We start from the raw sequence: 16,013 nt of genomic DNA, 5'->3' as shown, positions 1-16,013 counted from the left end.
TAGTAGTATAGTACTAGTATATAGTATAGTAGTAGTTAGAGTAGTAGTAGAGTAGAGTAGTAGAGAGAGTAGTAGGAGTAGAAGTAGAGAGAGAGAGAGAGAGAGAGAGAGAATGATTTAAATCAGTTGAAATTTCAGAATGAAATTTTATACCGGTTACAGTTATGGTTCGAGATTGCTCAACTTTTGATTTCGGTGTCGATTCCAGTCCTTTCGGCGACAACGACTGTTACAGATGTACAATCATTGAAAAGGACCGAAATTAAAATGGTCCCAGTGACCGTTACGATAAAAGAACTGAAACCAAAAAAATGAAATTGAGCCTCAGACATTATCTGAACCGAAATTTATCAGTCCAAGTCCTTGATTCAAACCATTCACTCTTTCTAAATCAATACCATAGTGACTTCATATAATATAATATAATATAATGTGCAGTATATTTTTATTATGTCTATTCATCGAGCAATATATTTATCAACCCCTATCCACAGGTACGTATAACTGCAGCAAAGAGGCGAATCTTAGAAGATACGGAATTGTACTACGCACAACATAAAGACGGTCACCTTGTACAACTCTCAAAACACGAACAAAGATCTCGAAGAAAAAAGACATTGGAGAAGATATCTATGATACCTGGCAAGCTAGACCACGCGACGGTTGTAGCATATGTAGTCGGACCCTAAATTTCTTCAAAGTGTAATTAACGATAGAGAGAATATAGTTTTTATTCGTATATAAAAATTGATAGATTAAACTTTCTATATTGTAATATTCTTACCTAGCGTTAATAAAAAGCGAATATATATCTTTTACAAGTCAATATCAACTCAATTTATCTTTAGAATTAGTAAGTGTTAGAGTAAAAAAAACGCAAATTCCTAACATTGTTTTTGTATATCCAAAGTCTGTCAAATAGTATAATTTATATATATAGTACAAATTATTTGTACCAATGTAGATTAACTTTAATCTGTTTGTTTTATTTATTTTCTATTTTTTCCTAATCCTAAGAATCAAAGAAAGATAAAATGTTTATTGCTATTTCAAGACCAACCCATACAAGAACATACAGAAAAATTATAACAATCGATAGAAGTGTAAAAGAAAACAAGAAAAACTAATAACAAATATGTATATTACTAAAGATTATTAAAATTAATAACAAATAACAAATTTAAACTAATAATATATCAAGAAAATAAATTAAAATGATATTAAAATTAAAATTATATTGATAGGAAAACGGACTAATTCCTAAAATTACTAGAAATGTAGTCCCAATTTTAATAAAGTCTACAGCAACATGCCATACATTTTTTTCCTATTAGATCGCATATACTCCAACGGTACGGGATCTCAGGGATCTTGTGTGCTGTTACTGCGCAAGAACCAGTACGTTTATTGCATTTCGCTTTCTCTCCGCTCGAGAACATTCTCGCATGCCTGTCTTTCGTTTCCTACCTTCGTGATCGCAAAAAGTTGCGGCGCCTCGACGCGGGGCGCCACCAGTGGCGCAGACTGGGGCCTTATAGTGCCGCGCCAATGGCAGCCTTGACAAATACATGATGGCCGTTGCCACCGAATAGTGTAACGCGTACATAGTACTGTCGTGTAACTGAAAAGTTTATTATTTTCAGTGGAGTATCGTCGTCGCGCGTGCTCCGTGTGCGTTGTTTTCCTCTCGGCGAGGTGCGGCGGATCGCGCCGAAACGCGAGATCGCGTGCAGCGAGATCGCGCGCGAGCGTGAAAATTCCCAGGAGGAAAACACGGGGTGGCAAAACCGCGTTCGCGTAGGTAATATTGACAATTTTTCGTCACGACGCTACGCGCATTTTTGCGCGTCGGCCGCCAAACGCGCGCGTCGCCGCGTCGCACACCGGCACCCTCGTCCTACCGAAGATCGTGATTTTACCCGAATCCCAGCGTTTTCTTTTGTTTACGCCTTGTCAGTCGGGCCTTTTGTTGTGTGCAATCCGCGCGCCGCTTGCACCCGTGAGTGAGAGTGAGCCGTGTGTGATTCTCAATTCGTATGCGTGTGTTGGTGGCTTGTGTGGCACGTATCTCGCACACAGGCGCGCACAGTTATAACCTCAAAATATGTTTCCAGCTGGCGAATTCTCGTACGAACCTCCCGAAATGTTTCACCGGGATCCCTCAGCCCCTTAGAATTATCGTATAGGCTGAAGAGATCACCACTGTCCCGAAATACAGCGGTTCTCGTCCGCTCGTGACATGTTACACTGTTTCTCAGATCTCTCGCGTACCCCCCAAGGCGAACCCGAGAATATCGCGATTCAGGCCAATTTAATCGCGATAGAATTCGCGGAGAGCGTCTAGACTATTCGACTTTTTGCATAAATACTCTATTCGTGATAGTTAATGAAGTCTCCGCTTTTTCTTTGCAGAACTCAAATCGGTAGCAAAACCTGTGTCAGTAGAAAGCCTAGTGTGCTTAGCGACGTAAATGACATTTTTATTGAGAGAAAACGATTATTCCGACTGATATCTTGTGAGTAAAGGCATATAGTTATGATATTACACTCACGACAATTGATAAGTATTCAATAATGTCTGTGGGTTACTTCCTGGACTTGGGATAGCGCGTGACACAAATGAATTGTTACTTGTTGCTAAGTACTGTTAATATCATTCTCTGTGCATATCTCGAATGTGTTGTCATGGACAAATGTAGTGACGCTACATTTATAAATGGATAAGATCCTGCAGCAGATGCACTTTAAATATAAGTCAGGATATATTCACAATGCAATTGTACAATTGTTTTTTAATGGATAAAGTAGTTCGAGAGAGAACTACTTTCTATGTACTACGAAGCAATGCCTATAACGGCCACGAATGGTTAGTGCTGAAGCAAGATTTTTAAAGGTGACAATATACTTGGATACAAGTATATTTTAGAATTGACACAGTGTTGCCTGAGCTTCGGAAGAAATTGTATGCATGACAGGAACAGGAGACGTAGGTCGCAGACGTGTTGAGTGGCGCCGAAACGCAAATATTGTTCTCTATAACTGTTGAATAATTTTGGTAAATATGTGTATTAATAATATATATATATATATATTATTTTTTTTTTTTATTTAATGAATAAATGATTTCTCAGATATTAAATATAATCATTAAAGATACAATTTCGACAATTTATGGTTTATTTTCTTTTGGTTCTGTTTTCACATGTATCTCAGATATTAAATATAATCATTAAAGATACAACTTTGACTGTTATAGTTTATTGGTTCTATTTTTTACATGTTCAATAAGATTTTTTTATTATTAAATATAAAATATCTTGAATACTTTTATTAAACATATTTTAACTATATTTATTAAGTTGCTATTGGTTTTACTCAGTATGTATGTTTTATGAAATATATAATTTTTTTTTCATGCAAATTAAGATCTGATTACTGATAGTTACAGTCATTTGTATATTTTATAAAATATGTTTATTTTATAAAATAATTTCTCATAGATCTCTGAACTTGTAAAATGAATGAAATGGTATTTTATATATTAATAGGAAAGAACCAAATAAGCTGGATAGGTGGCTAGACGCTACCCATAGTAAAGAGGGGCTGCGTGGGCATGCAGCAGCCTCAGTCACGCCCTCTTCTTGGGGACTCAGTATCCTCTACAACTTCCCCGAATGCGCGTCATAATAATCCAGTTACTGTTTTGACCCAACAACAAGTAAGATTTTATAGAAACGTATTTGCTTGTTATTTGATGCTCTTATACATGATCTCTTTATGGATGCTTTCCATCAAGGACACAATCAGACACAGTAAATCGTTTCATCCTTGTTTAATGTAGGCAAACAACAAGGATGTAATGATTCACTGTGTTACATTGTGTCTGACTGTATCCTTGCTGGAAAGCTCCCTCTCCTTCCAAGTTAAAATATCTGTACAGTTATTTTATTTGAAATCTAGAAAATACAAAAAAAATCACACAAAAAATACAAAGAAAATACAAAATTAATAGATCTTTAAAAAACCCCTTGTCATTTTTATTGCAGTTGCAGCAATTACAACAATTACAAGCCCAGAATAGCAGTGGCCAGTCGCTGACATTTGCTTTGCAACAGACATCAAATAATGTAAGCTGTTTTTTATTAGCAATCATATTTTATCGATTTTCATTCTGAAAAATATCATTCTAATGTCATTACTTATTCTTGCAGCCACAAGAGCAAGGAAATGGGTCGGCAACTGGAAATCACATAGTCTACGTAAATCAGTTGAATCAATTGAATCAGAGTACCATAAATCCCTCGGGGACTGGTATGGGCCTACCCCCGGCCACCCCCACTTTTGGGGTGGGCCTTAATATGGGATTGCCACTATCACTTCTAAATACCAGTCTTACATCTCTCACATCCAATGTTATCACCACATCAAATCCTCTGCTGAATTTGGGCTTGCCAAGTATAAGCACAGGGCTAACTACGATAAATCCTAGCCTGAGTCATTTAAATGCTATCAATTCCAATCTAACGTCCAATATTGGTTCAAACAATATTAATAACAGTTTGTCCAACTTGGGACAAGATTTAAATAGCATTAATACAGGAGTAAATACTGGGATAAACAGGCTCAATACAATAAATTCAAATATTAATTCTGGGCTATCTGGAGTAAATACTGGACTAACCGGTCCAAATTTAGCAAATCTAAACTCATCGAGCGTAAATCAGAATCTTACTGCATTGAATACTAATTTAACTGTCGCGAATTCCGGCGTGTCTGGTTTATCTGCAATTAATCCGAATACAAATTTGACTACTACCAGTATAAATTCTGGTGTAAATCAAGGTCTTAATCGATCTGCAAATGCCCTGGCAACTGGTTTGACGCCAACTAGTTTGAATTCTAGCAGTGCACAGTTTCCATTCCAAACGATACAGAGCATTCAGACTATTGCACCACACATTGTTGCCTCGTCAAATATAGCACATGTACCAAACTCTGCTATATCGCAACATCCTAATTCAAATATCTCAACAATCTCACAAATCTCTAATTCTGGAACTCTGACTAGTTCCAGCATATTCACAAGCACTCCCAGTGAATCGATTCATGCAACCACTGCAAATGTGAATCACGCTTCGAACGTGAATCTCACTACAAACATACCGCACCTTGGTACAATGCACCCTAATTTATCAAATATATCGACGTCAAATGTACAACATATATCCGCAAATGAACCGACCATGTCATTGAGTCATGTTTCTTCTTTAAGTTCCTCCCAGTCAACTGGATTTCAACCACAGCGACAATATTCACAGGGGATAAGCCCTGGGTTAAATGCATCAGTCGCATTAACAGGCACAACACAACCGTCGAATGTGGTCAGTACTATGAATACTGTTAAGTCTATGCAAAATATTCAAGGTCAAAACATTAGTTCGCCGGGTAGTCCGTTTTCAATACCCTTGAAAAGTCCAGCGTCTAATATAGCACCACCTACGCCGAGTCCTAGCCCTAATCGACTTTTACTTAGAAGTCCGGCTTCAAACTCGATACAGTCCAATCGGAATAGTCCAAGCCCAGTCAGCACGTCGACTTCGAACAGTAACTTTAACATGCAGATGCAAAGCCCCATGCAGAGTCCGATGAGTGTTAGCCAAATACAGAGCCCTGTACTTAGCCCGTATCCCCCTGCAAAAAGTCCTCATCTATTAAGCGGGAGTAATTCTCTCAACAATAGAAGCCCAGCACCTGGAGGTAGCCCTGGTCCACCTGTGGTAAGAATACTTGCAAAAATTTAGAAATTTAGAAATTTTGCTCTAATTTCTTATTGAAATTTAATTTCTTTTTACAATTTTAATGTAACATATATTTTAATGATTTTGTTGAAATACCCGTTAATATCTCTAAGTTTATTTTTTTATTTTTATATTTCAATTTTGTTTTATTTAATGCTGTATATCTGTACATAGGAATATATTCATTATTGCAGTTAGAAATTGAAGATCTCATTTAACGATATCTCATATAACTATTGTATATTCAGACGGCTATAGTCTACATCTTTTTTCTTTTATTTATCTGCTAAGAAAGATTATGCTTTATTTACTTGAACTGAGAAAGAATACAATTTTAGTAATAAAAGTTAAATTATCCATTTATCTAAACAGCTTTTATTTTTCATGTATTCTAGGTTAGGCCTAATACACCCATATTACAACAAGGAATGCAGGTGTTACAAATAATTCATGGTACACCACAGGGTTATCAATCTACCCCAACTCAGCTGGTGACTAGGACTCAATTATTTGGAAATCAGCAAATACAAATAGCGACGAGTAAGCCTACCAAGCAACCACCACAAATTTTGCCAAAACCACCAAATCAACAAACTAATACTTCTCAACAAAAGACACAAAGAGTTACTACTACAATTACAAATCAGGTATGATTTTATTTTTAATTGCTGTATTGAATTACTTATATGCAATATATACATGATATTCAGCTATAATTCCAGTCTAATCTACCTTAATCTAGCCTAATCTTATCAAATCTATTCCATATAAAATATATAATCTATGAAATATTCTTTGTATGTGTGTGTGTGTGTGTTATAAAAAACTTAATCTTGTTTGATACAGTGTTTATTTTAATTCTGTTTATAATCTCTTGGCTTTTTAATATTTTACAATATCATAAGATTTTATGTTATACATTAAAGGATATTACTTTTTTTATAGGTAACCCAACAGAGTCAACCACAAATTGTTCTTGCTGGACCACAACCAAGTCCTACTACAGCAACAATGATCCCAACAGCACAGGGTTTATTACTGAATCAGGTATATTATTATAATATATAATAATATGTTTGTTTCTCAATTACGTTTGCCATTTGCATATTCATTATGTAATTACATAAAAATATATATATCATGCTGTTATTATATGAGAAGTTACTGCGATGTGCTTTATATTTATTATAATTGCTTACATGCATTTCTATTATCATAAAAAGTTGCTTTTATGCTTCATATATTTATCACCTTTGGTACATAGGTATTGCCGTCTACCGCACCTGTTATTGTACAGCAAGGCGTACAACCGGGAGGCGTTCAACTCATATTAAGGACGCCAGCAGGCGCGCAGCAACAAACGCATACCGCACAGGTGATGGTTTCATCCATTCATTCTCTCTCACACATCTTCATATTCGCATTCATAATCATCGCTTGTTAAATTTTCATAAATATTAAAATGATTTGCATTTGTTGAAAAAAAAAATCATAAAAATTTTTATTCTTATTAAGAATCATGAAAATTATTTCTAAATAATTTAACAAATGTTTGTATTTTAAATATATGCTAAATATAAACTCACAAACTTATTTTTAATTTTTTTTATTTATATAATTTTTTTACTTGCATTGATTTAAATTATATTAAAAGATAAAGTTCAAATTAATTCTGTCATAAAAAATTATGTAATTTACACAAAATGAATAATAATATTTAGAATTCACGTGTGATAATATCTCTTAAATATTTGCATGAAATTTATAGCATATGATAAAAAATATAAAATAAGAAATAAATTAAGTATTTAAAATTCTAATTACAGTTAACACAACAACAACACTTGGTAAGGGTTGTCACAGCACAAGGTATGCAACTACAAGGGATTACGCCCACATTCTTTGCTGTACCAAACGGATTTCCTTCAACTGCATCTCCAGTAATAAGGCATACTCCATCTAGTCCTGCACCAGGCAAGTTATCACATATTGCAGTAAAATGAATTTTGATTATGTATAATATCACATACAAATGCACAGTTAATACATGTATAGAATAAGTTAACAGAAATAAAATACATAAATATTTCTTTTGATTTGAAAATAATAAAACATAGAAAAAATAATATTTGTATAAATTTATATGAAAAGTATTGTATAACATAATTGTTAAAAAATAATGTAGATAATAATTTAATTGTAAGAATTTAGCTTTTTATGTTATTTACATTAAACACTTAGAAATATTTAAAAATATACAAAATTATTTAGATCGCATTTCTTCATGTCTTTGAATTTAAAAAATATAACTTTAAAAAATATAAAACACAAAAGTGCAATTACTAATCAGAACCACACTATTTATAAAACTGTTCCAATCTTATCGTATGCGAATTATTCTTTATTAAATAATAAATTAATCAGATGTTTCAACCTTTAGCTTTTAGAATAACTGTAAATTTAAGCCATTTATTTGTAAATATCATCTCTGATATTAATTTCTTATTTAATATTTAATTAATCTTATTTAATTTCTCCTGATCTTAATATCTTAATATCTAATTATCCTAATTGAATTCAAGAAGTCTTAAATCTGTGATCAGTAATTACGGAATATAATATTGATGTTTCTAATTATATGACTTTTGTATTTATTTAATCTAGTCTTTAGCAATCTTTCCGTTAATCATAAAATATTACTGTCTTATCATATTTTTCAATTCGATTAAAAAAATTTACAGCTAATTCTGGGACTACCAATCCTATCGTAATCCAGAATGCTATGGTACAAAGTCCTCAATCACAAATTTCACAAGTTACATCTGGCAATACAACTGGCAATACTTCGTGTACACAACCTGTATCGGAACAAAATCTGCTGCCACCTCCTAAGAAGAAAGCGAAAAAGAAGAAAAAAGCCAAACGAAAAGATGATGAACCGAAGTTAGATCTCGCCCGTATTATAAAGATATCGGGTATAGGGGACGATGATGATATTTTTGATTCTGAGCTGACAACTGAACCCGAGATTCCTTGTCAAGTACAGCAAAATGAAACTACATCTGGCCAATCTTTCGGGCAATTTTCATCGCAAGGGACAGTTCCTGTTAACTCTACTCTAACTCAAGTACCTGGAACAAACACAACGAACACGCAAACTTCTGTAGCGCAGCCGCTTAACAATCAACTTGTCACCCAACTTCAGATGCCTGTACAAAATTCATTAACGGGACAGTTTCGCTTATCAATTGGAGAAGATGGAAAACAACTTATTTTACATCATACCCCCGATCCTAATCAACCTGAAATAGATTCGGCTACCGCGCAAGCTTTAATACGATCTCTGACTCAAGGTAGCGGACAAAATTCTCAGATTATCTCGCAATTTTTCAGCCAATCACAAAGTACGTCACAAAATACAACTACTCAAAATACAACTCAGCAGAGACAAAAATACGTGAAATCTCCTTTAACTAGTGGAAATCAAGCTTCAACTATAAGTTCTACATGCTCGCAAAATGTCACTTGTACTACTAGTCCGCATCATGGTCAGATATGTTCGAAAGCGATTAATCAACAGAAGAATATAAATGTTGTTCCTCAAGAGACTAATTCACTACCTAATCTCTGCGTTCAAAGTAACCTCGGATCTTTACAAGAGACACAAACATCAAAGAATATCAATGTACAAAATCTGATGCAAATTAAGAATGTTCATCCTACATTATCACAAACAAGCAATAATACTCCTCTGAATGCTCCAGATGTTTTATCTACAAAGTCTTCACCTACTGTATTTGGCATTCAAAGTCCTCGAATATCTAATGCAAGACAAACAAATTCAAATCAACAGAATTCCAATCTTTCTCTACAAAAGTCTAGTCAGGCACGACTCATGAATACTTGCGTAACAAATGTACGACAAAAAATGGGAAAGCAGTCACAGCGACAACATGTACAGAAATCATTACCTTGTACTTCAATAGCACAAAACGATCATATGACTAAGACTAATCACAGTCTTCAGCGAACGAATCAACAAGAGACTCTAACACTACAGCAGGAATCACCATTATTTCAACATAATCAACAAATTACTGCACAAACTGTACAAACTCAAAATGTACAACAAATATTTGAACAAAATTTACAGAGCTCAAACATACATCATAATTCCATGAATATATTACAACAACAAAGTTCTTGTAACACTATGCAACAACACGATACTATGAATGTTTTACATTCAAGTATACAACAAAATACGATTAATGTATTACAAAATACAGCTGGTAATGTTCAAAATATGGAACAAAATTTGCAATCAGGTATCAAAGACTTAACTCATGCACAGCAGAATGTTATGACTAGTTTGCAACAACAAAATACATCTGCTGTTTTACATAACACGAGTGTCCAACAAAATGTGAATGTTCAGCAACAAAAAGTAGTGACAGCAAATACCTTCTCTTCCGTTAATGCACATCACTTTGAGTCTCAGAACTCGGCTAATGTCATACAGCAAGGAATCAATACACAACAAAACAATCAGAATCAGAATATATTGATCACAAACACTCCTGCCTCTAATACTTCTAATATCACTCAAAATGAATCTCAAAATGTCGAATCCCAGAGTGCAAATATATTAAATTCGGCAGCGAACAATATATTAAATAACGCACCTAAAATTACTCCTGAAATTTTAAATGCGTTAAGAAACTTGAATCCTAACGATCAACTGCTGATCGCAAATGCGAATGGCCAGATGCAGGTAATCAGTCAGCAACTCTTGCAACAACTTTTGGCTGGACAATTAAACGCGCCAAATCAGACACAGAATCAAAACCAAACGCAGAAGATAGTAATTGGCGAGCCAGATGCAAGTAATCAGAACTTGCAAGGAGTTCAGATCAATACTCCAACGAGTCAAATAATTGTGAATAGTTCTGGTGGCGCTCCAACAATTCAAAATAATATTCAGAACATCGTGGTGCAAGCTGCACCATCCCAGATGCCTCAACATATACAAATTCAAAATTCTGGCTTTCCTAATCAATTTATTGACAACTTAAATCAACAACAAATTAGGAATTTGGGCAACAATCAACCAAAGAAGGCGAAAGTTGTGAAAAAGAAAGTTGCTGGTACTGCTCAAAATATTGTAAACTCACAGGTAAATGCATTTTATTTCTATATTTCCCAATCTTTTATCTATTTTTTTTCGGTATAAATTGTTGTTCTATTCTAAAAATTTATTACAAAAATTTATCTCTTATTTATCCTATTTTTCATCGAAAAAATCTATTTTCATTTTTTAGACAAAGACAGCAACTGTTACTCGACCAACAATGGTTACAGCGAATACATCTAATTTACAAAAAGTTGACAATTCTAATAAAACAAACCCAACGATATCTCATAATACAAATCTTACTAAAAGCGAATCGACTCAAATCATTACCAATGGTCCATTGGTTTCGACTTCTGCCAGCAGCCATGTATCAGTTCCCTCAAACGGTCAAATGCTACAAAGAGTACAAACTATTCAGCTACCTGCTCAATTGCAGCAATCGCTGAAAAATATTCAGTCACAAATTCAAGCTATTTCATCTCGAAAACCTCATGATCAAACGGCATTGAATAAATTACACAAGGAACAATCAAAGATAATATCCCTTGGGAAAGTCATTAGCACTACTACACAATCTGTCAATAGCGTAAGTATATTTAAGTTGTAATAATAAAATATAATCATCAATAAAATATGAAATATTTGTTTAATATTTGTAATATATATATTTTTTCTGCATAGACTGCCGAAACAACATTCAGTGTAAATGTAGTTTCAACCGTTGCATCAAATATTCATTCACAAAATTCATTCAAGAATCAGACATCAGCGGCGCAAACACAAACACAAACGCAAACTTCCATTCCTACTATGCCAGCAACATCTCAAACTCTAAGTCCAACCACGTCTGTAACAATGCCGACTAGCTCCAATAATAATTACATTAACAATATTACGGTAAGCAGAATATTGGAAATATATATATTGTTTTCATTTATAAAAATATATTTTATGCACAGAAACTAGACGTCATGACATTATATTTTATAACATAATTACAGATGCCGCAAAGTGTACAAGGACAACAGTCAAGTATGTCGAACACTGTGACACAGACTGTGCATCAAACGCACACTAAACAGCATAAGTTTTATCAGAATCACGGGACTCAGATATTGAATCCGTCCTCTGCGAACATACAAATCTTTTCACCACCGATTACTTCTGTAGCAACTCCGCAATTACAGAGCAACGCACAACAATTGACCCAAGTTCAAACACAGCAGCAGTCAGGCATACAATGTCAACAACAATCGACTCAGTGTCAAACAGATCCATTGGATTTCAAACCAAATATACAGACACCGAGTCCTGTGAAGCAGGAACTCTCTTCTCCTATTCAAGTTCAAGTGCAAAGCGGCTCTCCTGCGAATCAAGTAACATCGCCTAGAATGATAAGCAAGGGAACACAAAGAATTCAGAGTCCTGTAAATACTAATGGAAGTACAGTGAAACAACTTGTCAGTCCTAACAGCAATACCAATCCCTTAATAAGCCCAAGGCAAGGCGTAAAAAGGCGTGCAACTAGCCCGATTTGTAGGCAATTGAATCGCAGCGATGTGTATGTATTGGAATATAAGTTTTTGTTACATTTAATATCATTTTCCAACATTCAATAATATTAATATTTAATTATATAATTATTTGCAGAGTGGAACAACAATTACAAATTGATCAAAATGGTGCAACCAAACCGGATATGAATACACCATTCTCAAGCAAACGTGATGCTTGCAAACGTTTAGTAAGATATCATTGTTTAAATGAGCAAGTACTAGGACCCAAGGATCTGACAAAAGCAGATGAAATATTTGAAGAGACAGCAAAACATTTATTAAGCAAATTCAACTGTATGATAAATAAATACACGTATCTTCTCCTAATGGAAAGCATGGTATGAATAATATTCACTTATTTAATAATCATATATACTAAAATAAATTTTTAATACAATTAATAATTTTTCTTATTAATTATACATGAAAAATTGATACTTAAAATATCTAAATTATTTAATTTAAAATTATAGAAAATAATTTTCTACATTTCAAATTTTTTTCTTATTTGATATTTGAAGTAATTAACATTATCATTACATTAACATCTTTAAAATTATAGCGCGAAGTTAGGACGTCAGAATTGATGATGATCGATAGGACTTTTGTGGCTGAAGAGCAAAGTATTCTTAATAGGTTACGAGAACAGGAAGCAAAACTTAGCGGTAACTACGCATATTATCAATTATTTTTAAATATATAATTATAAAAATAAGTAAAAATTTGATTTTTCTTGGGATTACGAGTCTTCTTATTTTATTATATTTTTTGTTTATGCCCCGTAATCATTTTTACATTTTTGTGAACATGTATATTTTAAATGATTACATTTTAAAAACACATTTCTCTTTTAAAAAATGTATGTTTTGATATTTTATATATTGCGAATGAAATTACAGAAGAGTTTAAGAAGGAAGAAAAACCGTTGGTGCCAAAAGTTGAACCTGGCCTTGTGGAGGAGAATAAATCAACATTAACATCGTCATCTTTGATGAATGTATCTGTAAAGCGCGAGTTAGAAGATGATTTCCCAAATGATGAAATGGAATGCAAACCAGTGATTAAATCGTCAAGTAGTACTAATAATAGTGGCGATTATGACGAGTGGCTGGAAATCCAGAAAGAACTAGGTGTATATCCGTCTACTGCAGACACTTTGAAGTGTAAAAACGGCAATAACAGTGGTAGTAGTGCGTGCGCTGTTACGAGATCATCAAAAATTGAAAGAACACGAGCAAACGGCGAGTGTCTTCGTACGAATGTTGCAAATACGAATGTACCCGGTGTCTCAAACACGATTATGAAGGACGATTGCGAGCAGGATGTAAATACGTCCTTTGATAGGCGTTGGTGTAGTGCCACTGATCTTGAACGGGATTTATCGGAGGATACCGACTTGGATGGATTGGCTTTGCATTCGCAGACGCAATGTTCAAGCAGTACTGTAATGAGTAGCGAAAGTGGAAATACTGGTAACGAACATGACGAAATTAACGCGCAAGTACAGTCTGCCATTGACAGCATTCTTAATCTTAAGCAACGTCCTACGAACAGTCTATCAGGTAGCGGCAATGGTAGTTCGTCATCGCAATCAGGCGACTCGAAAGACACTGCATTGGACCAAGCAGTCCGCAGCATTTTAGGCTCGTGACCCTCCTTTAGTAAAGTATGTTAAGAAGTGAAAGTTAATAGTTGAATCAAGCGTTCAATTAATGCATCTTAAGAATTTTAGAGAAACTATAAGTCGATTTTTCATGGTTTTTGTGGATATCACTGAGATCTACCTATCATGGGAACTATATGTTTTAGTAATAATGTCGAGCAGACTGTTTCCAATACTGCATATCTTGAAGAGCACAGATATAATTACTAAATTATTTGTATAAATCATATGCGACTTTATTATTTTATTTATACGTTATTCAGCAGAGGCAAACTGGATCGCGCATACATGTGCAGTATAATACTGAACATTTTCATCAAAGATTCTGTTTTACAATGGCAATAATTATTCATAATATACAAACATGTATACTTTCCAGTAGTCTAGCTGTAATAAAAAAAGAGCCACCGCGTAAATCTAATTTTAACAGCTGTACATGTGAATAGATTTAGATAGATAACTCGCTCAGATTTTTCAATATGCCACTTTGTAATGTAATTTTGTAAAAAGTAATTATTTAAAGCAACTTATTCCAATTTATCTGTAGTACTCGTAGACGAATCTTATGATACTTAAAAAATGGGTCGGTGAATATTGTACATACGTTTTTAAGGTATATTAATATTATTACCATAATATTATTTGTATTATTGTTATTGAGATTTATTCTCAGAATTATTATTATCATATTACCATCATTATATGATTAACACCATCATCATTGGAACATATGGGAAAAGCAAAGAGAAAGTAATAGTATAAGAGACTGCCATGTAAAATCGTGGAAAAATGCGAAATGCAACTTAATACAATATACAAGGTGATCCATTATTGGTGATGCAAAAGATGATAATCCCTTAAAAGACAAATCGTGAAAATGTCGAATAAAGTTTTTTCACAAGACTTTATATCTCTCAGAAATAATCTCCGATAAAAATTATAGAATAAGAATAGTTTCCTCTTAGATTTATTCTTTGCAAATTGGTTATATCACCAATAACAAATCATCTTGTACAAAAAGCAGAAAGGGAATAGATAACAATTGTGCGAGTTATTTTAAATTTATTTCTATTTGACATGCAGTCTCAGTGTCAAGACGCAAAATCAAAGAGACAAAACTGTTTCTAAATAATGTATAGAGTTTTAAAATTTTTTTTAACATCACATATGGATTCATAATAGGTATGTGGGTAATCGATGGAAGTTAGAGAGTGAATGTGGAAAAAGAATCACATAATAATCACAGATCAATTGAGAATATCTATCTATATAATTATCGAAATGAGCATACATTCCTATGATTAATGTATGATTTTATTTTTATTTTTACGTGCGAATATTTTATACAAAATATTCTACTTAAAATTAAGAAATAGTTGCTACCAGGAATTTTTTTCTGCTTTTTCTTTTAACGAAGTGATACTCCTGCAAAGTGTAGTCATGACATTTTTCGCGAGATGCAGTTTTATTATGTGAACGCGATCATGTATTCTTTTTCTACATATATCTAAAACAACTCTCTGGAGACAGCGGAAACGAAATGTTTTCTGGCAAAAGCAATCCAAGACTGACATATACAGAAAAAAAAACCAAGCGAAACTATGTAATGTATTACAGTAAGGAATAATAATCGTTTGTACATACATAATGTTCAATTACACTCTCGACGGCAATCGTGACTTAATTCTTCACAGATTTTAAAGTTTGGATATATTGAAATTCTTTTAATCCTAATAAATTGCCGATATTTCACGAGTATATATATATATATATGTGTGTGTGTGTGTGTGTGTGTGTGTGTGTGTGTGTGTGTGTGTGTGTGTGTGTGTGTGTGTGTGTGTGCGTGCGTGTGCGTGTCGTGT

The 16,013-nt window shown here is 33.8% G+C and overlaps 2 protein-coding genes across 2 annotated transcripts in view; both read left to right on the top strand.

Annotated features, from left to right (window-relative positions):
- LOC105619390 (PP2C-like domain-containing protein CG9801) overlaps positions 1 to 689 on the top strand; it is a 2,962-nt gene extending 2,273 nt beyond the window's left edge. Inside the window, exon 6 of the mRNA XM_012200911.1 lies at positions 495 to 689. Within this exon, the coding sequence (XP_012056301.1) occupies positions 495 to 689 (195 nt within the window). The remainder of the gene's footprint in view (positions 1 to 494) is intronic.
- Positions 690 to 3,613: 2,924 nt separating this feature from the next.
- LOC105619389 (mucin-17) lies at positions 3,614 to 14,139 on the top strand. Its single transcript, XM_012200910.1, has 14 exons — positions 3,614 to 3,718; positions 4,047 to 4,127; positions 4,212 to 5,777; positions 6,194 to 6,445; positions 6,744 to 6,845; positions 7,063 to 7,173; positions 7,625 to 7,772; positions 8,540 to 10,974; positions 11,120 to 11,518; positions 11,614 to 11,829; positions 11,934 to 12,493; positions 12,583 to 12,826; positions 13,051 to 13,153; positions 13,388 to 14,139. The coding sequence occupies exons 1-14, from the start codon at positions 3,614 to 3,616 to the stop codon at positions 14,137 to 14,139; spliced, it is 7,074 nt and encodes a 2,357-aa protein (XP_012056300.1).
- The last annotated feature ends 1,874 nt before the right edge of the window (positions 14,140 to 16,013 follow it).

This window comes from Atta cephalotes (assembly GCF_000143395.1).
Source record: "Atta cephalotes unplaced genomic scaffold scaffold00021, whole genome shotgun sequence".
Lineage (NCBI taxonomy): Eukaryota > Metazoa > Arthropoda > Insecta > Hymenoptera > Formicidae > Atta > Atta cephalotes.
Note: the sequence above shows the minus strand (reverse complement) of the source record. Positions and strands in the feature narration are given on the sequence as shown.

What these genes read in the sequence shown, in the direction of transcription:
- LOC105619389 (XM_012200910.1), top strand. Translation starts at nt 3,614, where the DNA reads ATGCAGCAGCCTCAGTCACGCCCTCTTCTTGGGGACTCAGTATCCTCT. An exon ending in TCCATCTAGTCCTGCACCAG is followed by an intron (nt 7,773 to 8,539) that starts GCAAGTTATCAC and finishes AAAAATTTACAG; the next exon opens with CTAATTCTGGGACTACCAAT. An exon ending in CTACACAATCTGTCAATAGC is followed by an intron (nt 11,519 to 11,613) that starts GTAAGTATATTT and finishes TTTTCTGCATAG; the next exon opens with ACTGCCGAAACAACATTCAG.